Source organism: Anomaloglossus baeobatrachus, chromosome 9, assembly GCF_048569485.1.
Source record: "Anomaloglossus baeobatrachus isolate aAnoBae1 chromosome 9, aAnoBae1.hap1, whole genome shotgun sequence".
Lineage (NCBI taxonomy): Eukaryota > Metazoa > Chordata > Amphibia > Anura > Aromobatidae > Anomaloglossus > Anomaloglossus baeobatrachus.
This window is the reverse complement of record NC_134361.1, coordinates 81,486,906-81,512,928: the sequence shown is the minus strand read 5'-3', so window position 1 is coordinate 81,512,928 and position 26,023 is coordinate 81,486,906. Positions and strand designations below refer to the sequence as shown.

General features: G+C 43.9%; 1 protein-coding gene across 1 annotated transcript in view; it reads right to left on the bottom strand.

Moving 5' to 3' along the window:
* LONRF3 (LON peptidase N-terminal domain and ring finger 3) overlaps positions 1 to 14,568 on the bottom strand; it is a 52,573-nt gene extending 38,005 nt beyond the window's left edge. The window contains exon 1 of the mRNA XM_075323822.1: positions 13,891 to 14,568. Within this exon, the coding sequence (XP_075179937.1) occupies positions 13,891 to 14,494 (604 nt within the window). The 5' untranslated portion in view covers positions 14,495 to 14,568. The remainder of the gene's footprint in view (positions 1 to 13,890) is intronic.
* Positions 14,569 to 26,023: the final 11,455 nt, after the last annotated feature.

Here is a 26,023-nt window from a genome sequence, read left to right as displayed (position 1 = left end):
AGCTGAAAAGCAACCTGCGTATTATTGTAATATTGACCTATATTCCTAATAGACATGGGAGCAGCTACAAAGCCGCATTATATAAGGCAGGGAAGGCCGCGCTATTTATTCTCCCGATGACATTCTCATACTGTTGCCAATTGTTTTGCCATTATTTTCTGTTACATTCTAACACAGAAAGCTACAATGTATCACTTCAATACAAAATTAGCTGCAGCTCCAAAATAGCTGATTGTAAAGTGCCATTTCGCACTAAGAAATGTCAACAAAGTGTGTTGCTATGGCATCTGGAGCTTAATGGATGGAGCGGAATAGTAACGTGCTCATCCGATCGCTCCTCGCGTCATTCTGACACTAGTTTTATTTATAGCAAAGTAAACACAAGCAAATAAACACACAAAGCAATTACAGAGAAGGTCGCTTCATGCTGGATATTAGGAGATAACATTTTGATTAATTTCCAAGCTCAATATTAAGGATTTCAGTTTTGAATATTATGATAATACCATAATATAGGAACAATTAATAGTCCACAGGACGCCAATCTGCCCTGCAATGTCCATCACATCTGTAATTGAGCCTTTGTGATACCAATGGTCCACTATCCCAAAATATAACAAATTGTAGAAAGGAAAATGTATCCAGCAAATACAGTAGATTCTCATCTAAATCACTTTTATTAAAAAGAATAATAAAACACAGCAGCCATCAGCAATACAAAAAAGCACAAATTCGTTAGATTGAGTCCTTAACCAGTGGACATCTAATGTATAAAGGTGTGTGTGTGTGTGTGTGTGTGTGTGTGTGTGTGTGTGTGTGTGTGTGTGTGTGTGTGTGTCTACACTACAGACCAAAAGTTTGGACACACCTTCTCATCTCTAGAACAACTGTAAGGCTGGACTCACACGAACGTATTAAAAAACGGTCCCATTCTTGTTTGCGAGAGTCGGACGAATTTTTCTCACTTGTCATCAGTGTGCTCTCAGTGTGCTCTCAGTATGCTGTCCGTGTGCAATCCGTTTTTTTCTCAGCAGCTATTAGTCATTTACAGTCAATAACATGAACATTTACAGTGTTCTATGCTACATGATAGAATTGTATTCATAACAACGGATGTCACTAGGATGGTCCGTGTGCCGTCCGCATGCCGTCCATTTTATTCTCACACCCATAGACTTGTATTGGCGAGTCAGAGACGTTTTACGTATGAATACGCAGCATGCTGCCGCTTTTCTCGCATCCAGAATCTGGATGCGAGAAAAGCTGACCAACAGCTCGCACTCATAGAATAACATTGGTCCGAGTGTAATGCGAGAATTTCTCGCATTGCTCTCGTCCGATTTTCACGCTCGTGTGAGCGTACCCTTAAGAGGAGACTTTGTGCAGCAGGCCTTCATGGTAAAATAGCTGCTAGGAAACCACTGCTAAGGACAGGCAACAAGCAGAAGAGACTTGTTTGGGCTAAAGAACACAAGGAATGGACATTAGACCAGTGGAAATCTGTGCTTTGGTCTGATGAGTCCAAATTTGAGATCTTTGGATCCAACCACCGTGTCTTTGTAGAAAAGGTGAACGGATGGACTCTACATGCCTGGTTCCCACCGTGAAGCATGGAGGAGGAGGTGTGATGGTGTGGGGGTGCTTTGCTGGTGACACTGTTGGGGATTTATTCAAAATTGAAGACATACAGAACCAGCATGGCTACCACAGCATCTTGCAGCGGCATGCTAGTCCATCTGGTTTGCGTTTAGTTGGACCATCATTTATTTTTCAACAGGATAATGACCCCAAACACACCTCCAGGCTGTGTAAGGGCTATTTGACTAAGAAGGAGAGTGATGGGGTGCTACGCCAGATGACCTGGTCTCCACAGTCACCAGACCTGAACCCAATCGAGATGGTTTGGGGTGAGCTGGACCGCAGAGTGAAGGCAAAAGGGCCAACAAGTGCTAAGCATCTCTGGGAACTACTTCAAGACTGTTGGAAAACCATTTCCGGTGACTACCTCTTGAAGCTCATCAAGAGAATGCCAAGAGTGTGCAAAGCAGTAATCAAAGCAAAAGGTGGCTACTTTGAAGAAACTAGAAGATAAGACATATTATCAGTTGTTTCACACTTAAGTATTTCATTCCACATGTTTTAATCCATAGTTTTGATGCCTTCAATGTGAATCTACAATTTTCAGAGTCCTGAAAATAAAGAAAACTCTTTGAATGAGGTGTGTCCAAACTTTTGGTCTGTGTGTATGTGTGTATGTATGTATGTATGTATGTATGTATGTATGTATGTATGTATGTATGTATGTGTGTGTGTGTGTGTGTGTGTGTCTGCTAAAAGAATCACGAAATTTGTACAGCTGCCTCATTTGACTTGGGAAACATCATAGATTATGTTTTGAGGGAAAATTTAACCCCGCGCTTTATGGGTAGTCTCTAAAAAACCTGCTGATATTAAAATCAATGGAGCTGGGAGCTACAGGTCATTAATATGAGCTGTAATTAGTTGCTATAGGCAACAAAGGACATTATTAGTATAAGAAGCTTATGTGTGAGATAATATGATGTCGGTAAAGACAGACAGGCACAGAGACACAGAGAAAGAGAAACACACGCGCGCACACACACACACACACAGACACCCACAGATACAAAGACAGAGACACAGAGACAGGGACACACAGAGACACACACACAGACTGATACAGAGACAGACACACACATAGACACACAGAGACAGAGACACACACACACGCAGAGACTGATAAAGAGACAGAGACACACACAGACACAGAGACAGACACACACAGAGACACAGAGGGAAACAGGCAGTCCGAGAGGGAGGATGAGAGAGAGGGAGAGTGAGAGAAAGAGACTCAGTTACTATCCTGAGCAACACCGAGTACTACAGCTAGTATATAATAAAAGTTTTAGAACAAGATACGTTTCTGGATACATTTTCCTTTCTACAATTTACCCTAGGATTCACGGCTCAGTGAATTTTTCATGCATTGGGTGTGCTGACATTTTCTCATGTTTTTGCAAAATATAAGAACATTTTAATTTTGTTTTAACTGGACAGTATCCATTACAATAAAAGGGACTGTAAGGGCGGCTTTGCACATTGCAACATCGCACGTGCGATGTCGGTGGGGTCAAATCAAAAGTGACGCACATCCGGCGTCACTTTCAACATCGTTGTGTGTAAATCCTAGATGATACGATTAACGAGCGCAAAAGCGTCGTTATCGTATCATCGGTGCAGGCTTCGACTTTTTCATAATTACGCTGCCGCGACAGGTACAATGTAGTTCCTCGTTCCTGCGGCAGCGCACATCGCTGTGTGTTACGCCGCAGGAGCGAGGAACATCTCCTTACCTGCCGCTGGCGGCTATGCGGAAGGAAGGAGGTGGGCGGGATGTTTACATCCTGCTCATCTCCGCCCCTCCGCCGCTATTGGCCGCCTGCCGTGTGACGTCGCTATGACGCCGCACGACCCGCCCCCTTAGGAAGGAGGCGGGTCGCCAGCCAAAGCGACGGTCGCAGGGCAGGTGAGTGCATGTGAAGCTGGCGTAGCGATAATTTTCACTACGCCAGCTATCACAAGATGTTGTACTTGCGACGGGGGCGGGGACTGTCGTGTGCGACATCGCAGCATCGGCTTGCGATGTTGCAACGTGCAAAGCCCGCCTAAGACCAAGTTTTCACAAGCGTATTGCAAGATGTTTATATGGCCACAATGCCGCGTGTATCCCAATCTGAGGTTACTGCCTCATAGACACATATATAAAGCTGTAAGTTCAGGTCAGGAGACCAGCCGACAAACCGGGCACTGTGAGCCATAGGCTCAGGGAGCTGGCACTGACAGCTGAGAGCGGCGGACGCTGGTAACAAAGGTAAATATCGGGTAACCAAGGAAAGGGCTTCTTGGTTACCCAATATTTACATTGGTTACCAGCCTCCGCAGAAGCCGGCTCCTGCTGCCTGCACATTTAGTTGTTGCTGTCTCGTTGTCACACACAGCGATCTGTGCTTCACAGCGGGACAGCAACAACTAAAAAATGGCCCAGGACATTCAGCAACAACCAACGACCTCACAGCAGGGGCCAGGTTGTTGCTGGATGTCACACACAGCAACATCGCTAGCAAGTTGTGCCTCAGCAGCGGTATTGCTAGCGATGTTGCTTAGTGTGACGGTACCTTAACCCATGCAAGCACAGGGAGAACAAACAAACTCCTTGCAGATGTTGTCCTTGTAGGGATTTGAACTCAGGATCTCAGTGCTACAAGATTGTGACAGGAGAATTTCTTATTTATCAATCAGAGAGGCCGAACACATCTGCTCCCGAACACATCTGCTCCCGAACACATTTGCTCCCGTTGAAGTCTTTATTCTCATATATGAGGAGACAACTCTGAATCACCTTTCGGAATCAACACATAAGAGTGTCTGACTTGCTATAATTACATCTGTCTTTTTATAGTAGCACTTCAAAATAACAGCTGCAAACAATGACATATCACCCTAGCCTTAAGGGTACCTTCACACTTTAGCGATGCAGCAGCGATCCGACCAGCGATCTGACCTGGTCAGGATCGCTGCTGCATCGCTACATGGTCGCTGGTGAGCTGTCAAACAGGCAGAGCTCACCAGTGACCAGCCCCCAGCCAGCAGCGACGTGCAAGCGACGCTGCGCTTGCACGGAGCCGGCGTCTGGAAGCTGCGGACACTGGTAACTAAGGTAAACATTGGGTATGGTTACCCGATGTTTACATTAGTTACCAGCGCACACCGCTTAGCTGTGTGTGCAGGGAGCAGCGCACACTGAGCGCTGGCTCCTTGCTCTCCTAGCTACAGTACACATCGGGTTAATTAACCCGATGTGTAATGCAGCTACCTGTGCAGAGAGCAGGGAGCCGCGCACACTGCTTAGCGCTGGCTCCTTGCTCTCCTAGCTACAGTACACATCGGGTTAATTAACCCGATGCATACAGCAGCTACATGTGCAGAGAGCCGGAGCCGGCAGCACAGGCAGCGTGAGAGCAGCGGAGGCTGGTAACTAAGGTAAATATCGGGTAACCACCTTGGTTACCCGATGTTTATCTTGGTTATAGCTTACCGCAGCTGCCAGACGCCGGCTCCTGCTCCCTGCTCACTTCATTTGTCGCTCTCTCGCTGTCACACACAGCGATCTGTGTGTCACAGTGGGAGAGCGCCTTTGAAGAAAACGAACCAGGGCTGTGTGTAACGAGCAGCGATCTCGTAGCAGGGGCCAGATCGCTGCTCAGTGTCACACACAGCGAGATCGCTAATGAGGTCACTGCTGCGTCACAAAAAGCGTGACTCAGCAGCGATCTCGGCAGCGAGATCGCTGTGTGTGAAGCACCCCTAAAACATAAATCCCTTAATTCCTAGCTCACCAGATAAGGAATTTGTAACTATTATCTATTCCAAATAAGACTTTGCTTGACTTCAATGAATCTTTATCTTTTGCCCTATTGGCCAGACAGGAGAAGCCTAGCTCAAACAAAAGTCTGGACAACAGCTAACACTTCCTCTCTTTATACATCAGATACAGAATCATGAGTACAGAGAACTACAATTACTCATAATAGCCAGCTATTAATATGAGACTAAAATTCCTATAACCCTATTTATAATGAATACAGACTATCCCATATAAATTCAAGAATAAAATTCTTATAACAGACCAGTGCTGATCACTGAACCACAGTGCCATGTGGCTCTTTAATAGCATTGGACTTTCCAGATGTGTAAAAGGGACCTTTGGGCCTCTAAGGTACCTTCACACTTTAGCGATGCAGCAGCGATCCGACCAGCGATCTGACCTGGTCAGGATCGCTGCTGCATCGCTACATGGTCGCTGGTGAGCTGTCAAACAGGCAGATCTCACCAGCGACCAGTGACCAGCCCCAAGCCAGCAGAGCCGGCGTCTGGAAGCTGCGGACACTGGTAACTAAGGTAAACATCGGGTATGGTTACCCGATGTTTACCTTAGTTACCAGCTCACACCGCTTAACTTAGCGTGTGCAGGGAGCAGGAGCTGGCACTGGCAGCGTGAGAGCTGCGGAGGCTGATAACGAAGGTAAATATTGGGTAAACACCTTGGTTACTCGATGTTTACCTTGGTTACAGCTTACCGCAGGCTGTCAGACGCCGGCTCCTGCTCCCTTCACATTCAGGATTGTTGCTCTCTCGCTGTCACACACAGCGATGTGTGCTTATCAGCGGGAGAGCAACAATAAAAAAACGAACCAGCACTGTGTGTAACGAGCAGCGATCTCACAGCAGGGGCCAGATCGCTGCTCAGTGTCACACACAGCGAGATCGCTAATGAGGTCACAAAAACCGTGACTCAGCAGCGATCTCAGTAGCGATCTCGCTGTGTGTGAAGTACCTCTTAGGCTCCTCAGCCTGGATGCAACTACAACCAATGCACCTAATTAGCATCCACCCATCCATCAAGTGGACCACTGTCACAATTCCTATGTGCGGAACATTCTGTATTGTTCTGCTATGCTCTAATGCAGAGCCGGTATATGTTGCCTATGGTGCACAGCATGCAGGATAAATGCTCTGCTGGTTGTTTCATAGTACTGGATTTCCTGGGAAGTGCTCTCGCAGATGCTTTTTGTTCCTGGTGATTGCTCTGCTTCATTAGGGAGCATATTAGCTCAGGACACTGCCAGTTGTACTTCCTATTCACAGTTGTGCTGTTTGCTCCCGTGGTGCTGAGTGTTCAGATCTTGGTCTCTCAACTCCGGACTGTTGTTTACCTGTCTCTGCCTGTCCTCCTCTGTTTCTGTTGTGATTTCCCAGCTTCTGACCTAAGTCTTCCTCCTGACCACGTCCCTGCCTGTTCCCTGTCTTCTGCTAACCTTCGGCTTGTATCTTGACCTCGTCTCTGTCTGCTTCCCCCCATGCACGGTCGTATCGTCATAGTTTATGATTTTGGCCTGTCTGACTACCTCTCCATTTACTGCGTACAAGTAGTGTCTAGCGCCACCTTGTGACAGTAATCACAGCCACACAGGTTTTTGTGCCCATTGCCAATTTTGACCCTGTGCCCAGAACTCAGCACCTAGACTCATGGGCGGGCACATCTGCCGCCTCCAAAGCAGGTGGAAATGTGCATTATGCTCAGTTATTGGACTGCAATGAGCCTATATATTGCTCTTGCCCAGGGCCCTTGTCTGTCTATCTGCCACTACCTAGACCCCCATTGATATCCCCTAAAAACAAACTGTAATTAAGATATAATGATAGTCATATTTTCTATAGTTGCTGACTGTACTTCAAATGAAATTATATTTATCGCTAGTTAAGCCCATAATTTTCTACTCATGAAGTGCCAACCACTTTAGTATAGCGACAATGAAGATGGCAGAGCAGTAAGAGCACGGCGGCTTCATTCTCCGGATCGGCCGGGCTTTCTAGTGATATTTCTTCACTTTATGTTATGAAAGTACTACTTTAAAAGAAACGCAGCAGTTCCATAGATTATTGAAAGAAAGGACTTGCTGAGAAGATGAAAGCCGATCCCAGTATTATTATGTGAGATGATTAGCTTTCGATTGTAGCAATCCATCTATTAAGAGATCATTATATGGTGCATTGTTCAGCCGCAGACAATGGCTATGGATGTGGCTGCCTACGAGCTGCATTGTCTGCTCCGGCTCCACGTACGCTCAGTAATGTCACCAGCTCTGATTTACAAAAATCTAAGTCCATTGTGATCATTTCATTGTAGAAGAGATCCTCGATAATTCAGCGATCCAGTTAAATTACAGTTATTGTTGGAAAAAAGGTTGCAAATGTTTGACCCAGTTCTTTGTTACCTCACTGGTTATGCAAGCATGGAAGAGGGGGAGGGGCGGGAGCTGGCAGACAGGATATTCTTCATGGTTATGCAACTCTGCTCTCCTGACCCACTTTCTCAACATAGCTACACTTCCAAGGAACAAACCGGTCAGGCTTCTTATAAAAAGCATGTGGAGCGCCAGCGAGACTACGCAATGTCCCGGAACGGCAAAACACACTAATGCTCCACGGAACACAAGGCATCCGATGATCTGTAACATTGGGAGGATATTAAGAATAGTGATATATGTGGATTCTTTTACCAATTACATATAGTTTATATATACAGTAATAAATATATATATATATATGTATATGTATATATATATATAGGATTGTCTGTGTGATCTAACATACAGGGTCCCCCGATTAGGGTTTGCTATCTAAATGGCGACATTGTTCATTGAAAACCATGGACTCATTGTAATGAGAAAATTAAGAATTATACAGAAGCTCCTGTTCCTGTAACACCTGATTCCAAGGAATCCCAGCAGCTAGATGCCTACAATAATGTTGTTTATTAGCGGAGACTGCAATCGGAGCTGGGGGTTGTTCACACCAGATAACCCCTCTAAGAGTGCACAGTGCGCGCCTTGTGTAATGTTATGTAACCATAACTTGTCCGATTACAAACCAAGGAAAAAAGTCTACTTTACCTCTCGCGTCCACTCTGTCAATTATGTGCATTTATGGAGAATATTAGGAACTTTTACAGAGTGTAGCATTAATTATTTATACAGTATATATATATATATATATATATATATATATATATATATATATATATATATATATATATATATATATATATATATATATATTGCTCAAAACAATAAAGGGAGCACCAAAATACAAAATCCTTGTTTAAGTGCTCTCTTTATTTTTTTGAGCAGTGTATATATATATATATATATATATATATATATATACACACACACACACACACACACATACGATGGGAGGTATATATTATTGTTTTATTATTAATTATTATTAGCAGGAGATTATCACTACTAGACTACATGTATTGTACAGAGCAGTCAGGATAATCTTTGTAGCCCTGCCCCAACCTCTGATTAGTAGTTTGTACACAATGTACAGTACACACAGGAAGCTGACAATCAGTGGTGTGGGTGTAGTGATACGCAGCTCAGCAAGTTGAGCCGTGACACATCTAGAGCAGAGAAACCAGGGATTCTAGAAAAACTGTACCAAGCAGTGCAGTAAGTGACAAATCGCTGGAATCAGGCTCTCCGCCCCTACATCATGGTGCTTTCAGATTCGATAGCAAAACCCTGGTGGTCGATTCCCCTTGAAGGAGTGAGAGGTGGCCCTTGCCTTGTCCCGATTACAGGAGGGTTTGTTACAATATGGCTGGGGCTACATGGAGACGTGTCACACGACAGCAATTCTCAGAGAAGTCATGCAACCAAAAATATATGTGTGACGGTCGTGCAATGATTTTAGAGCTGTGATTTTGCTGCAAAAATATGGTCACATCGCAAATAAGTTGCAGAAACGTGACTTGCACTGAAGTCTATGGCAAGTGAGCCACGTTGTAAACATACGGATTTGGTGGTAAGAGATCATAAGTCACAGTGCGATACTATAGAAAATCATTAGTGTGATGCAGCCGTGTAGCCCAAGCTGATATGAATATATAAGGATGGCGGAATCTGAGCCTAAACTAAGAACCGCAGCACAAAGCTCAACCCTATAATGGGCGCCAACTATTACCGAATAATAAGATATCTGTCACCTGTGTGAGCAAGATGAGATCAAGACTCTGAGAAACACTGCTTGGCTTGAAAATGACGAAGAATTAAAACACACTGGCTCTCATGGATGAAAATATTTAAACAAGTATCGGTATAGCTAAAGCAAACAATCAATTTCACCTACATTTTTAACTTACGCCGCTAAATCTACCCCAAGTCTAATTTGGACTTGCGGAGTATGCTATACATTACATGACAGCGATATCTTTGTATTCTAAGGATATATTGACATAAAAATTGCAAAACAATTCTACCAATATACAGTATCCATATTGTATGTAGTTTGGCATGTGGATTCACATCCAGGGTTCTTTGCCGATTTCTACCTTTAGGCTGGATTCACACGATCGTTGGCAGCCGATGCAAGTGTTTTGGATGTGATATGCTAATGACCCTCCGCTTCCGCTCTGCTGCCATTGTGAGCCAAGTGTCATGCCACTGTGATCAGATCTTGTGATCAGATCACAGCTGCGGAGGAGAAGGAGGGAATCTCCCCATCTCCTGCATTGTCAGCCTGTGTGTATATCGCACTGCACTTGGATGTCATGAGTGCAGTCTGATGTTTCACTCGCATTCATAGACTTGTATGGGTGCGAATGACACGGATTGCGCTGACAATCTCAGCATGCTGTGACTTTTTTCTCATCCAGAATCTGGATGAGAAAACAGGGGACCATCTGATCTCAATCATTGAATAACATTGGTCCGAGTGCAATGAGAGATTTTCTTGCATTGCACTCATCCGAGTCATACGCTCATGTGACGTACCCTTAAAATCAGTAATAATATTGTTCAGAGTAAAATCTTACTGTCTGCTCCAGATTTTCAGTATGATCATGGCCTTACTCGTACCTAGATTGAATGTTGAACAAATAAAAGGCTCAGACTATGTAGTGACCTTACCTCACCGGTAGAAAGTTTCTGATATAACTATCAGGCTAAAGGCCGCGTCACACTAAGCAACATCGCTAGCAACATCGCTAATAACGAACAACTTTTGTGACGTTGCTAGCGATGTTGCTGTGTGTGACATCCAGCAACAACCTGGCCCCTGCTGTGAGGTCGTTGGTTGTTGCTGAATGTCCTGGGCCATTTTTTAGTTGTTGCTCTCCCGCTGTGAAGCACAGATCGCTGTGTGTGACAGCGACAGAGCAACAACTAAATGTGCAGGCAGCAGGAGCCGGCTTCTGCGGAGGCTGGTAACCACAGTAAACATCGGGTAACCAAGAAGCCCTGTCCTTGGTTACCCAATATTTACCTTTGTTACCAGCCTCCGCCGCTCTCACTGTCAGTGCCGGCTCCTGCTCTGTGCACATGTAGCTGCAGGACACATCGGGTTAATTAACCCGATGTGTGCTGTAACTAGGAGAGCAGGGAGCCAGCGCTCAGTGTGCGCTGCTCCCTGTTCTCTGCACGTGTAGCTCCGTGCGCTGGTAACCAAGGTAAACATCGGGTTGGTTACCCGATATTTACCTTAGTTACCAAGCGCAGCATCTTCCACGCGGCGCTGGGGGCTGGTCACTGGTTGCTGGTGAGCTCACCAGCAACTCGTGTAGCGACGCTCCAGCGATCCCTGCTAGGTCAGGTTGCTGGTGGGATCGCTGGAGCGTCGCAGTGTGACATCTCACCAGCAACCTCCTAGCAACTTACCAGCGATCCCCATCATTGTTGGGATCGCTGGTAAGTTGCTTAGTGTGACTGGACCTTTAGTGCAGACGGCCGTATTTGCTGTCTTTGTTCTGACAAACCTTGTATCACACTGATAGGCCTAAGGCGAGAAAAACGGTGCGAATGGAGTGCTATAAAACATCGCATTCCACTTGGACTAATTCTAGCCTATGTGCCAGAACCAATGAGCGATTATTTTCCCAGCCCTAATCGAACCGAGAAAACAATCGCAGCATGCTGTGACTGCTGTAATGCGAAACTCTGTCTCTCGCACCGATTCAAGTCTATGGGCGAGAGAAAAATCGCACTGCACTTGCAGTACACCAGTGTAGTGTGAGTGCAGGGCGAGAATGGCAATAGCCGGCAACAGGGGAGAGGGGGAGAGAAATCCCTCCCTCCCCTCCGCAACGCTGTCCTGCCCCCTGCAGCTGAGGTCCGCTCGCACAGTCGGACCTCAGTCGCAGGGACATTCGCATGACACTCGGCTCTGCTGTACTGCCAGCGTGAGCCAAGTGTCATGTGAGGGGATCGCAGTAATCCCCGTGTGGTCCAAGCCATACTAATGTTATTGTATCGGGTTGTGCACAATCCGATTTTTTCCTTGGACCGAGTCTGTCCAAGTAAAAAAAAATCCAATTGCACTCGGCCATGCAAGTCAATGGGTCAGTGGAAAAAATTGGACCACAGTCGGGTGACATCTGAGTGCAGTCCAATTTTAACAAAATGAAAAAGTCAGAAAAAAAAAATATTCTCAATCTTCACCATATCCGAGAAAATCAGATCCCGCTCTGATCAGCATAATTGGACCGATTTTCACAGATAAGAAAAAAAAGTCGTCAGCACCTACCCTGATGTCAACTCTAAACAACCTTTATCAGTCTTGAATGTTGTAGTAATAAGTGGATATGAGACTTTACCTGTTACCTGGGTTTACTATACTAGAAGATTGCTTATCTGGAAATGACTGCTTCTTCATTGATAAAAGTCACTTACAGAAAGTGCAATAGCTGCCAGAGTATAAAGCTGAAGGTGTCAGCTTCCAGGCATCATTGCAATACACGACCATTCCAATCAGCCTCCAATTCTATATACTTTGGACCTAGGTAAACCATTGCTCAGACTTTTTTGCATCTGGCTAATAGAATACAGGTGCACTGGTTATAGGCAACAGCCAGAAATGTAGCACTTTGGCAAATCGGAGTTATTGGCCCCAGCAATGTGTATATGGGTATTTATGGAATGCCTGCTTTTATGGTCACTAGAAAGGGATGTAATTAAATTAGTCAGTATGAAGCCAAATTCACACAAAAGGTATTTTTGTTCCGAGTGTTGTCCGTGAATAAAGCACCCAGCACCCAGCACCCAGCACCCAGCACCCAGCACCCAGCACCCAGCACCCAGCACCCAGCACCCAGCACCCAGCACCCAGCACCCAGCACCCAGCACCCAGCACCCAGCACCCAGCACCCAGCACCCAACTATTCAATGCGGCAGTACAGATGAGCAAATTGTTTCAAGGTTCAATTCTTCTCTAAATAAATAAATAAAAACAATCACCTCATGCTCTAGTTTTTTTTCTGTATGTCAGATGAGACTCGCCCGTTCAAGTCTATGGTTGTGTCCCCCTCACCCACCAAATAAATCGGATTCCATATGACCTCTTCCCGAATAGCATTTGATTTTTACAGAAACATTCCAATTCTTTAACAAAGGAAACTCTATTTAGTAAATATTTGAAAACTGCTGGTGTATAAAAAAACAATGGCTCATGGATAAATTGGCATGGTGGATCAGTGGTTAGCACTGTTGCTTTGTAGCGCTGGGGTCCTGGGTTCAAATCCCACCAAGGACAACATCTGCAAGGAGTTTGTATGTTCTCCCCGTGTTTGCGTGGGTTTCCTCCCACACTCCAAAGACTTAATGATAGAGAACTTAGATTGTGAGCCCCAATGGGGACAGTGTTGCCAATGTATGTAAAGCACTGTGGAATTAACAGCGCTATATAAATGAATAAATTCTAAAAAAAAAAATAATCATACGTTTGATCCAGAAAACTCCTTTTTTTCTCATTTTTCCTCCATGTGCAAAAAAAAATAAATATATATATAAATAAATATATGTGTATGTATATATATATATATATATATATATATATATATATATATATATATAAAAATATATATTAATATATGTAATATATATATATATACATATATATATATATATATGAGGAAAAATGAGAAAGAAAGAAGTTTTCTGGAACAAACGTGTATGATTTTTTTTATACGCTGGTGTGAAGTTAGTCTTAAAGTGATATACGCCTATAAATGGGGCAGCCCAGACCAGATACAGTCACTTCATACGTGGACAGGTTCTCTCCCCCCATCAGGTTTCAGCACATATTTTTGGATTATGGTGCACAGACACAAAGGGAACAGGATCAGTAAATTCTATACAAGTGTTAATATAGATAAATCTAGAGTATGACAAGTGGGGGCATTCCCAGAGTGCAGGGTAAGGCTGGCAGAGGAATGCCCCCACACAGATAACACAATACTGCCCTTACCTATAGCGATGGCTTCATTGTATCTGTCCAGGGCATCCTGCAGCTTGCTCTCGCTGAGCAGGGCATTGCCCTCATGCCTGAGCCTGGCAGCCTGGACCTCACAGGAGAACCACTTGGCAATGATGTTGCTGAGGAGCACATTGACCCTGTAGTGATGCTCGGTGCCCTCCTGGACCACCCTGCACAGCTTACACTGACTTCTCCTTCTCTGGCTCTCCAGGCACTTCTTGCAGAAGGTGTGCCCACATGGCAGGGTGACAGGCTCGTACAGGAAGCCCTGGCACTCCTTGCAGGTCAGGATGCCCCCCTGGGGGCGGAGGGGCAGCGATTCCCGGGCTCTCAGGTGCTGTGCCAGGCAGGACACCAGGGTCTCCAGCTGCTCCGCACACAGCTTCTTATGGGCAGCGGCTTCCTGATACAGCTGGAAAGCATCGTGCAGTTTGCCAGTGTATGCCAGGCAGTCTGCCCTCCGCAGCAGCAGCCCCCCGTCCGCCAGCCCAGCCCGCTCCTGCAGCTGCCTCCCGTAGATCTCACATGCCAGCTGGAAGTTTTGGGCTTGGAAGGCCAGCATCAGGCCGGCGCCGCCTGCCTCCGGGGTGCCCATGCTGCCGCCGTCACTGCACCCCCGGGCTCCGGAGCCGCTCCATTCCTGCAATACGGTTAAAGAATTCTTCCAGCCAAGTGTTATATAAAAAGCCCGTCACGTGACGCCCAGCAGCGACTCCCATTGGTCGAGCGCCTTCAAATTGTTACAAAACCTCACTGGGTTTTGTAACAAGGTTGCGGTTGTCATTGTCTGATCGAATGTCAAAGTAAGTAATGATCGAGCCAAGAACCCGGCCACACAGAAGAGTATATATATAATACCCTGTATACCCCAGCCTGACAGTATATAGCTGCCTCACAGGAAGACATATATAATACACTGTATACCCCAGCCTGACAGTATATAGCTGCCTCACAGGAAGACATATATAATACCCTGTATACCCCAGCCTGACAGTATATAGCTGCCTCACAGGAAGACATATATAATACCCTGTATACCCCAGCCTGACAGTATACAGCTGCCTCACAGGAAGACATATATAATACACTGTATACCCCAGCCTGACAGTATATAGCTGCCTCACAGGAAGACATATATAATACACTGTATACCCCAGCCTGACAGTATATAGCTGCCTCACAGGAAGACATATATAATACACTGTATACCCCAGCCTGACAGTATACAGCTGCCTCACAGGAAGACATATATAATACACTGTATACCCCAGCCTGACAGTATATAGCTGCCTCACAGGAAGACATATATAATACACTGTATACCCCAGCCTGACAGTATATAGCTGCCTCACAGGAAGACATATATAATACCCTGTATACCCCAGCCTGACAGTATATAGCTGCCTCACAGAAAGACATATATAATACCTTGTATACCCCAGCCTGACAGTATATAGCTGCCTCACAGGAAGACATATATAATACACTGTATACCCCAGCCTGACAGTATACAGCTGCCTCACAGAAAGACATATATAATACCCTGTATACCCCAGCCTGACAGTATATAGCTGCCTCACAGGAAGACATATATAATACCCTGTATACCCCAGCCTGACAGTATATAGCTGCCTCACAGGAAGACATATATAATACACTGTATACCCCAGCCTGACAGTATACAGCTGCCTCACAGAAAGACATATATAATACCCTGTATACCCCAGCCTGACAGTATATAGCTGCCTCACAGAAAGACATATATAATACCTTGTATACCCCAGCCTGACAGTATATAGCTGCCTCACAGGAAGACATATATAATACACTGTATACCCCAGCCTGACAGTATACAGCTGCCTCACAGAAAGACATATATAATACCCTGTATACCCCAGCCTGACAGTATATAGCTGCCTCACAGGAAGACATATATAATACACTGTATACCCCAGCCTGACAGTATACAGCTGCCTCACAGAAAGACATATATAATACCCTGTATACCCCAGCCTGACAGTATACAGCTGCCTCACAGAAGAGTATATATATAATACCCTGTATACCCCAGCCTGACAGTATATAGCTGCCTCACAGAAAGACATATATAATACACTGTATACCCCAGCCTGACAGTATACAGCTGCCTCACAGAAGAGTGTATATATATAATACCCTGTATACCCCAGCCTGACAGTATACAGCTGCCTCACAGAAAGACATATATAATACACTGTATACCACCCAGCCTGACAGTATACAGCTGCCTCACAGGAAGACATATATAATACACTGTATACCCCAGCCTGACAGTATACAGCTGCCACACAGAAGAGTATATATAATACCCTGTATACCCCAGCCTGACAGTATACAGCTGCCTCACAGGAAGACATATATAATACCCTGTATACCCCAGCCTGACAGTATACAGCTGCCTCACAGGAAGACATATATAATACACTGTATACCACCCAGCCTGACAGTATACAGCTGCCTCACAGAAAGACATATATAATACACTGTATACCCCAGCCTGACAGTATACAGCTGCCTCACAGAAGAGTATATATATAATACCCTGTATACCCCAGCCTGACAGTATACAGCTGCCTCACAGAAGAGTATATATATAATACCCTGTATACCCCAGCCTGACAGTATACAGCTGCCTCACAGAAGAGTATATATATAATACCCTGTATACCCCAGCCTGACAGTATACAGCTGCCTCACAGAAAGACATATATAATACACTGTATACCCCAGCCTGACAGTATACAGCTGCCTCACAGAAGAGTATATATATAATACCCTGTATACCCCAGCCTGACAGTATACAGCTGCCTCACAGAAAGGTATATATAATACCCTGTATACCCCAGCCTGACAGTATATAGCTGCCTCACAGAAGAGTATATATATAATACCCTGTATACCCCAGCCTGACAGTATACAGCTGCCTCACAGAAGAGTATATATATAATACCCTGTATACCCCAGCCTGACAGTATACAGCTGCCTCACAGAAGAGTATATATATAATACCCTGTATACCCCAGCCTGACAGTATACAGCTGCCTCACAGAAAGACATATATAATACCCTGTATACCCCAGCCTGACAGTATATAGCTGCCTCACAGGAAGACATATATAATACCCTGTATACCCCAGCCTGACAGTATACAGCTGCCTCACAGGAAGACATATATAATACACTGTATACCCCAGCCTGACAGTATATAGCTGCCTCACAGGAAGACATATATAATACACTGTATACCCCAGCCTGACAGTATATAGCTGCCTCACAGGAAGACATATATAATACACTGTATACCCCAGCCTGACAGTATACAGCTGCCTCACAGGAAGACATATATAATACACTGTATACCCCAGCCTGACAGTATATAGCTGCCTCACAGGAAGACATATATAATACACTGTATACCCCAGCCTGACAGTATATAGCTGCCTCACAGGAAGACATATATAATACCCTGTATACCCCAGCCTGACAGTATATAGCTGCCTCACAGAAAGACATATATAATACCTTGTATACCCCAGCCTGACAGTATATAGCTGCCTCACAGGAAGACATATATAATACACTGTATACCCCAGCCTGACAGTATACAGCTGCCTCACAGAAAGACATATATAATACCCTGTATACCCCAGCCTGACAGTATATAGCTGCCTCACAGGAAGACATATATAATACCCTGTATACCCCAGCCTGACAGTATATAGCTGCCTCACAGGAAGACATATATAATACACTGTATACCCCAGCCTGACAGTATACAGCTGCCTCACAGAAAGACATATATAATACCCTGTATACCCCAGCCTGACAGTATATAGCTGCCTCACAGAAAGACATATATAATACCTTGTATACCCCAGCCTGACAGTATATAGCTGCCTCACAGGAAGACATATATAATACACTGTATACCCCAGCCTGACAGTATACAGCTGCCTCACAGAAAGACATATATAATACCCTGTATACCCCAGCCTGACAGTATATAGCTGCCTCACAGGAAGACATATATAATACACTGTATACCCCAGCCTGACAGTATACAGCTGCCTCACAGAAAGACATATATAATACCCTGTATACCCCAGCCTGACAGTATACAGCTGCCTCACAGAAGAGTATATATATAATACCCTGTATACCCCAGCCTGACAGTATATAGCTGCCTCACAGAAAGACATATATAATACACTGTATACCCCAGCCTGACAGTATACAGCTGCCTCACAGAAGAGTGTATATATATAATACCCTGTATACCCCAGCCTGACAGTATACAGCTGCCTCACAGAAAGACATATATAATACACTGTATACCACCCAGCCTGACAGTATACAGCTGCCTCACAGGAAGACATATATAATACACTGTATACCCCAGCCTGACAGTATACAGCTGCCACACAGAAGAGTATATATAATACCCTGTATACCCCAGCCTGACAGTATACAGCTGCCTCACAGGAAGACATATATAATACCCTGTATACCCCAGCCTGACAGTATACAGCTGCCTCACAGGAAGACATATATAATACACTGTATACCACCCAGCCTGACAGTATACAGCTGCCTCACAGAAAGACATATATAATACACTGTATACCCCAGCCTGACAGTATACAGCTGCCTCACAGAAGAGTATATATATAATACCCTGTATACCCCAGCCTGACAGTATACAGCTGCCTCACAGAAGAGTATATATATAATACCCTGTATACCCCAGCCTGACAGTATACAGCTGCCTCACAGAAGAGTATATATATAATACCCTGTATACCCCAGCCTGACAGTATACAGCTGCCTCACAGAAAGACATATATAATACACTGTATACCCCAGCCTGACAGTATACAGCTGCCTCACAGAAGAGTATATATATAATACCCTGTATACCCCAGCCTGACAGTATACAGCTGCCTCACAGAAAGGTATATATAATACCCTGTATACCCCAGCCTGACAGTATATAGCTGCCTCACAGAAGAGTATATATATAATACCCTGTATACCCCAGCCTGACAGTATACAGCTGCCTCACAGAAGAGTATATATATAATACCCTGTATACTCCAGCCTGACAGTATATAGCTGCCACATAGAAGAGTATATATATAAAATACCCTGTATACCCCAGCCTGACAGTATACAGCTGCCACACAGAAGAGTATATAAAATACACTGTATACCCCAGCCTGACAGTATACAGCTGCCTCACAGAAGAGTATATATATAATACACTGTATACCCCAGCCTGACAGTATATAGCTGCCTCACAGAAGAGTATATATATAATACCCTGTATACCCCAGCCTGACAGTATACAGCTGCCTCACAGAAAGACATATATAATACACTGTATACCCCAGCCTGACAGTATACAGCTGCCTCACAGAAGAGTATATATATAATACCCTGTATACCCCAGCCTGACAGTATACAGCTGCCTCACAGAAAGGTATATATAATACCCTGTATACCCCAGCCTGACAGTATATAGCTGCCTCACAGAAGAGTATATATATAATACCCTGTATACCCCAGCCTGACAGTATACAGCTGCCTCACAGAAGAGTATATATATAATACCCTGTATACTCCAGCCTGACAGTATATAGCTGCCACATAGAAGAGTATATATATAAAATACCCTGTATACCCCAGCCTGACAGTATACAGCTGCCACACAGAAGAGTATATAAAATACACTGTATACCCCAGCCTGACAGTATACAGCTGCCTCACAGAAGAGTATATATATAATACACTGTATACCCCAGCCTGACAGTATACAGCTGCCTCACAGAAGAGTATATATATAATACACTGTATACCCCAGCCTGACAGTATACAGCTGCCTCACAGAAGAGTATATATATAAAATACCCTGTATACCCCAGCCTGACAGTATACAGCTGCCTCACAGAAAGACATATATAATACACTGTATACCACCCAGCCTGACAGTATACAGCTGCCTCACAAAAGAGTATATATAATACACTGTATACCCCAGCCTGACAGTATACAGCTGCCTCACAGAAAGACATATATAATACACTGTATACCCCAGCCTGACAGTATATAGCTGCCTCACAGAAAGGTATATATAATACACTGTATACTGTATACCCAAGCCTGACAGTATATAGCTGCCTCACAGAAGAGTATATATAATACACTGTATACCACTCAGCCTGACAGTATACAGCTGCCTCACAGAAAGGTATATATAATACACTGTATACCACCCAGCCTGACAGTATATAGCTGCCTCACAGAAGAGTATATATAATGCCCTGTATACCCCAGCCTGACAGTATACAGCTACCTCACAGAAGAGTATATATAATACACTGTATACCCCAGCCTGACAGTATACAGCTGCCTCACAGAAGAGTATATATATAATACACTGTATACCACTCAGCCTGGCAGTATATAGCTGCCTCACAGAAGAGTATATATATAATACCCTGTATACTGTATACCACCCAGTCTGACAGTGCACAGCTGCCACACACAAGAGTATATACAGTTAGGTCCAGAAATATTTAGACAGTGACAATTTTCGCGAGTTGGGCTCTGCATGCCACCACATTGGATTTGAAATGAAACCTCTACAATAGAATTCAAGTGCAGATTGTAACGTTTAATTTGAAGGTTTGAACAAAAACATCTGATAGAAATTGTAGGAATTGTACACATTTCTTTACAAACACTCCACATTTTAGGAGGTCAAAAGTAATTGGACAAATAAACCAAACCCAAACAAAATATTTTTATTTTCAATATTTTGTTGCGAATCCTTTGGAGGCAATCACTGCCTTAAGTCTGGAACCCATGGACATCACCAAACGCTGGGTTTCCTCCTTCTTAATGCTTTGCCAGGCCTTTACAGCCGCAGCCTTCAGGTCTTGCTTGTTTGTGGGTCTTTTCGTCTTAAGTCTGGATTTGAGCAAGTGAAATGCATGCTCAATTGGGTTAAGATCTGGTGATTGACTTGGCCATTGCAGAATGTTCCACTTTTTTGCACTCATGAACTCCTGGGTAGCTTTGGCTGTATGCTTGGGGTCATTGTCCATCTGTACTATGAAGCGCCGTCCGATCAACTTTGCGGCATTTTGCTGAATCTGGGCTGAAAGTATATCCCGGTACACTTCAGAATTCATCCGGCTACTCTTGTCTGCTGTTATGTCATCAATAAACACAAGTGACCCAGTGCCATTGAAAGCCATGCATGCCCATGCCATCACGTTGCCTCCACCATGTTTTACAGAGGATGTGGTGTGCCTTGGATCATGTGCCGTTCCCTTTCTTCTCCAAACTTTTTTCTTCCCATCATTCTGGTGCAGGTTGATCTTTGTCTCATCTGTCCATAGAATACTTTTCCAGAACTGAGCTGGCTTCATGAGGTGTTTTTCAGCAAATTTAACTCTGGCCTGTCTATTTTTGGAATTGATGAATGGTTTGCATCTAGATGTGAACCCTTTGTATTTACTTTCATGGAGTCTTCTCTTTACTGTTGACTTAGAGACAGATACACCTACTTCACTGAGAGTGTTCTGGACTTCAGTTGATGTTGTGAACGGGTTCTTCTTCACCAAAGATAGTATGCGGCGATCATCCACCACTGTTGTCATCCGTGGACGCCCAGGCCTTTTTGAGTTCCCAAGCTCACCAGTCAATTCCTTTTTTCTCAGAATGTAACCGACTGTTGATTTTGCTACTCCAAGCATGTCTGCTATCTCTCTGATGGATTTTTTCTTTTTTTTCAGCCTCAGGATGTTCTGCTTCACCTCAATTGAGAGTTCCTTAGACCGCATGTTGTCTGGTCAGAGCAACAGCTTCCAAATGCAAAACCACACACCTGTAATCAACCCCAGACCTTTTAACTATTTCATTGATTACAGGTTAACGAGGGAGACGCCTTCAGAGTGAATTGCAGCCCTTAGAGTCCCTTGTTCAATTACTTTTGGTCCCTTTAATAAGAGGAGGCTATGCATTACAGAGCTATGATTCCTAAACCCTTTCTCCGATTTGGATGTGAAAACTCTCATATTGCAGCTGGGAGTGTGCACTTTCAGCCCATATTATATATATAATTGTATTTCTGAACATGTTTTTGTAAACCGCTAAAATAACAAAACTTGTCTCACTGTCCAAATATTTCTGGACCTAACTGTATATAATACACTGTATACCACCCAGCCTGACAGTATATAGCTGCCTCACAGAAGAGTATATATATATAGTACCCTGTATACCCCAGCCTGACAGTATACAGCTGCCTCACAGAAGAGTATATATATAATACCCTGTATACCCCAGCCTGACAGTATATAGCTGCCTCACAGAAGAGTATATATAATACCCTGTATACCCCAGCCTGACAGTATATAGCTGCCTCACAGAAGAGTATATATATATAATACACTGTATACCCCAGCCTGACAGTATACAGCTGCCTCACAGAAGAGCATATATAATACCCTGTATACCCCAGCCTGACAGTATATAGCTGCCTCACAGAAGAGTATATATATATATAATACCCTGTATACCCCAGCCTGACAGTATACAGCTGCCTCACAGAAGAGTATATATATAATACCCTGTATACCCCAGCCTGACAGTATACAGCTGCCTCACAGAAGAGTATATATATATATATATATATATATATATATATATATATAATACACTGTATACCCCAGCCTGACAGTATATAGCTGCCTCACAGAAGAGTATATATAATACCCTGTATACCCCAGCCTGACAGTATATAGCTGCCTCACAGAAGAGTATATATAATACCCTGTATACTCCAGCCTGACAGTATATAGTTGCCTTACAGAAGAGTATATATAATACACTGTATACCCCAGCCTGACAGTATATAGCTGCCTCACAGAAGAGTATATATAATACACTGTATACCCCAGCCTGACAGTATACAGCTGCCTCACAGAAGAGTATATATAATACCCTGTATACCCCAGCCTGACAGTATATAGCTGCCTCACAGAAGAGTATACAGTTAGGTCCAGAAATATTTGGACAGTGACACAAGTTTTGTTATTTTAGCTGTTTACAAAAACATGTTCAGAAATACAATTATATATATAATATGGGCTGAAAGTGCACACTCCCAGCTGCAATATGAGAGTTTTCACATCCAAATCGGAGAAAGGGTTTAGGAATCATAGCTCTGTAATGCATAGCCTCCTCTTTTTCAAGGGACCAAAAGTAATTGGACAAGGGACTCTAAGGGCTGCAATTAACTCTGAAGGCGTCTCCCTCGTTAACCTGTAATCAATGAAGTAGTTAAAAGGTCTGGGGTTGATTACAGGTGTGTGGTTTTGCATTTGGAAGCTGTTGCTGTGACCAGACAACATGCGGTCTAAGGAACTCTCAATTGAGGTGAAGCAGAACATCCTGAGGCTGAAAAAAAAGAAAAAATCCATCAGAGAGATAGCAGACATGCTTTGAGTAGCAAAATCAACAGTCGGGTACATTCTGAGAAAAAAGGAATTGACTGGTGAGCTTGGGAACTCAAAAAGGCCTGGGCGTCCACGGATGACAACAGTGGTGGATGATCACCGCATACTTTCTTTGGTGAAGAAGAACCCGTTCACAACATCAACTGAAGTCCAGAACACTCTCAGTGAAGTAGGTGTATCTGTCTCTAAGTCAACAGTAAAGAGAAGACTCCATGAAAGTAAATACAAAGGGTTCACATCTAGATGCAAACCATTCATCAATTCCAAAAATAGACAGGCCAGAGTTACATTTGCTGAAAAACACCTCATGAAGCCAGCTCAGTTCTGGAAAAGTATTCTATGGACAGATGAGACAAAGATCAACCTGTACCAGAATGATGGGAAGAAAAAAGTTTGGAGAAGAAAGGGAACGGCACATGATCCAAGGCACACCACATCCTCTGTAAAACATGGTGGAGGCAACGTGATGGCATGGGCATGCATGGCTTTCAATGGCCCTGGGTCACTTGTGTTTATTGATGACATAACAGCAGACAAGAGTAGCCGGATGAATTCTGAAGTGTACCGGGATATACTTTCAGCCCAGATTCAGCCTAATGCTGCAAAGTTGATCGGACGGCGCTTCATAGTACAGATGGACAATGACCCCAAGCATACAGCCAAAGCTACCCAGGAGTTCATGAGTGCAAAAAAGTGGAACATTCTGCAATGGCCAAGTCAATCACCAGATCTTAACCCAATTGAGCATGCATTTCACTTGCTCAAATCCAGACTTAAGACGGAAAGACCCACAAACAAGCAAGACCTGAAGGCTGTGGCTGTAAAGGCCTGGCAAAGCATTAAGAAGGAGGAAACCCAGCGTTTGGTGATGTCCATGGGTTCCAGACTTAAGGCAGTGATTGCCTCCAAAGGATTCGCAACAAAATATTGAAAATAAAAATATTTTTTTTGGGTTTGGTTTATTTGTCCAATTACTTTTGACCTCCTAAAATGTGGAGTGTTTGTAAAGAAATGTGTACAATTCCTACAATTTCTATCAGATATTTGTGTTCAAACCTTCAAATTAAACGTTACAATCTGCACTTGAATTCTGTTGTAGAGGTTTCATTTCAAATCCAATGTGGTGGCATGCAGAGCCCAACTCGCGAAAATTGTGTCACTGTCCAAATATTTCTGGACCTAACTGTATATAATACCCTGTATACCCCAGCCTGACAGTATATAGCTGCCTCACAGAAGAGTATATATAATACCCTGTATACCCCAGCCTGACAGTATATAGCTGCCTCACAGAAGAGTATATATAATACCCTGTATACCCCAGCCTGACAGTATATAGCTGCCTCACAGAAGAGTATATATAATACCCTGTATACCCCAGCCTGACAGTATATAGCTGCCTCACAGAAGAGTATATATAATACACTGTATACCCCAGCCTGACAGTATATAGCTGCCTCACAGAAGAGTATATATAATACACTGTATACCCCAGCCTGACAGTATATAGCTGCCTCACAGAAGAGTATATATAATACACTGTATACCCCAGCCTGACAGTATATAGCTGCCTCACAGAAGAGTATATATAATACCCTGTATACCCCAGCCTGACAGTATATAGTTGCCTTACAGAAGAGTATATACAATACACTGTATACCCCAGCCTGACAGTATATAGTTGCCTTACAGAAGAGTATATACAATACCCTGTATACCCCAGCCTGACAGTATACAGCTGCCTCACAGAAGAGTATAAAGAATACCCTGTATACCCCAGCCTGACAGTATATAGCTGCCTCACAGAAGAGTATATATAATACACTGTATACCCCAGCCTGACAGTATACAGCTGCCTCACAGAAGAGTATATATAATACCCTGTATACCCCAGCCTGACAGTATATAGTTGCCTCACAGAAAAGTATATATAATACACTGTATACCCCAGCCTGACAGTATACAGCTGCCTCACAGAAGAGTATATATAATACCCTGTATACCCCAGCCTGACAGTATATAGCTGCCTCACAGAAGAGTATATATAATACACTGTATACCCCAGCCTGACAGTATATAGCTGCCTCACAGAAGAGTATATATAATACACTGTATACCCCAGCCTGACAGTATATAGCTGCCTCACAGAAGAGTATATATAATACACTGTATACCCCAGCCTGACAGTATATAGCTGCCTCACAGAAGAGTATATATAATACCCTGTATACCCCAGCCTGACAGTATATAGTTGCCTTACAGAAGAGTATATACAATACACTGTATACCCCAGCCTGACAGTATACAGCTGCCTCACAGAAGAGTATACAGAATACCCTGTATACCCCAGCCTGACAGTATATAGCTGCCTCACAGAAGAGTATATATAATACCCTGTATACCCCAGCCTGACAGTATACAGCTGCCTCACAGAAGAGTATATATAATACCCTGTATACCCCAGCCTGACAGTATACAGCTGCCTCACAGAAGAGTATATATAATACCCTGTATACCCCAGCCTGACAGTATATAGCTGCCTCACAGAAGAGTATATATAA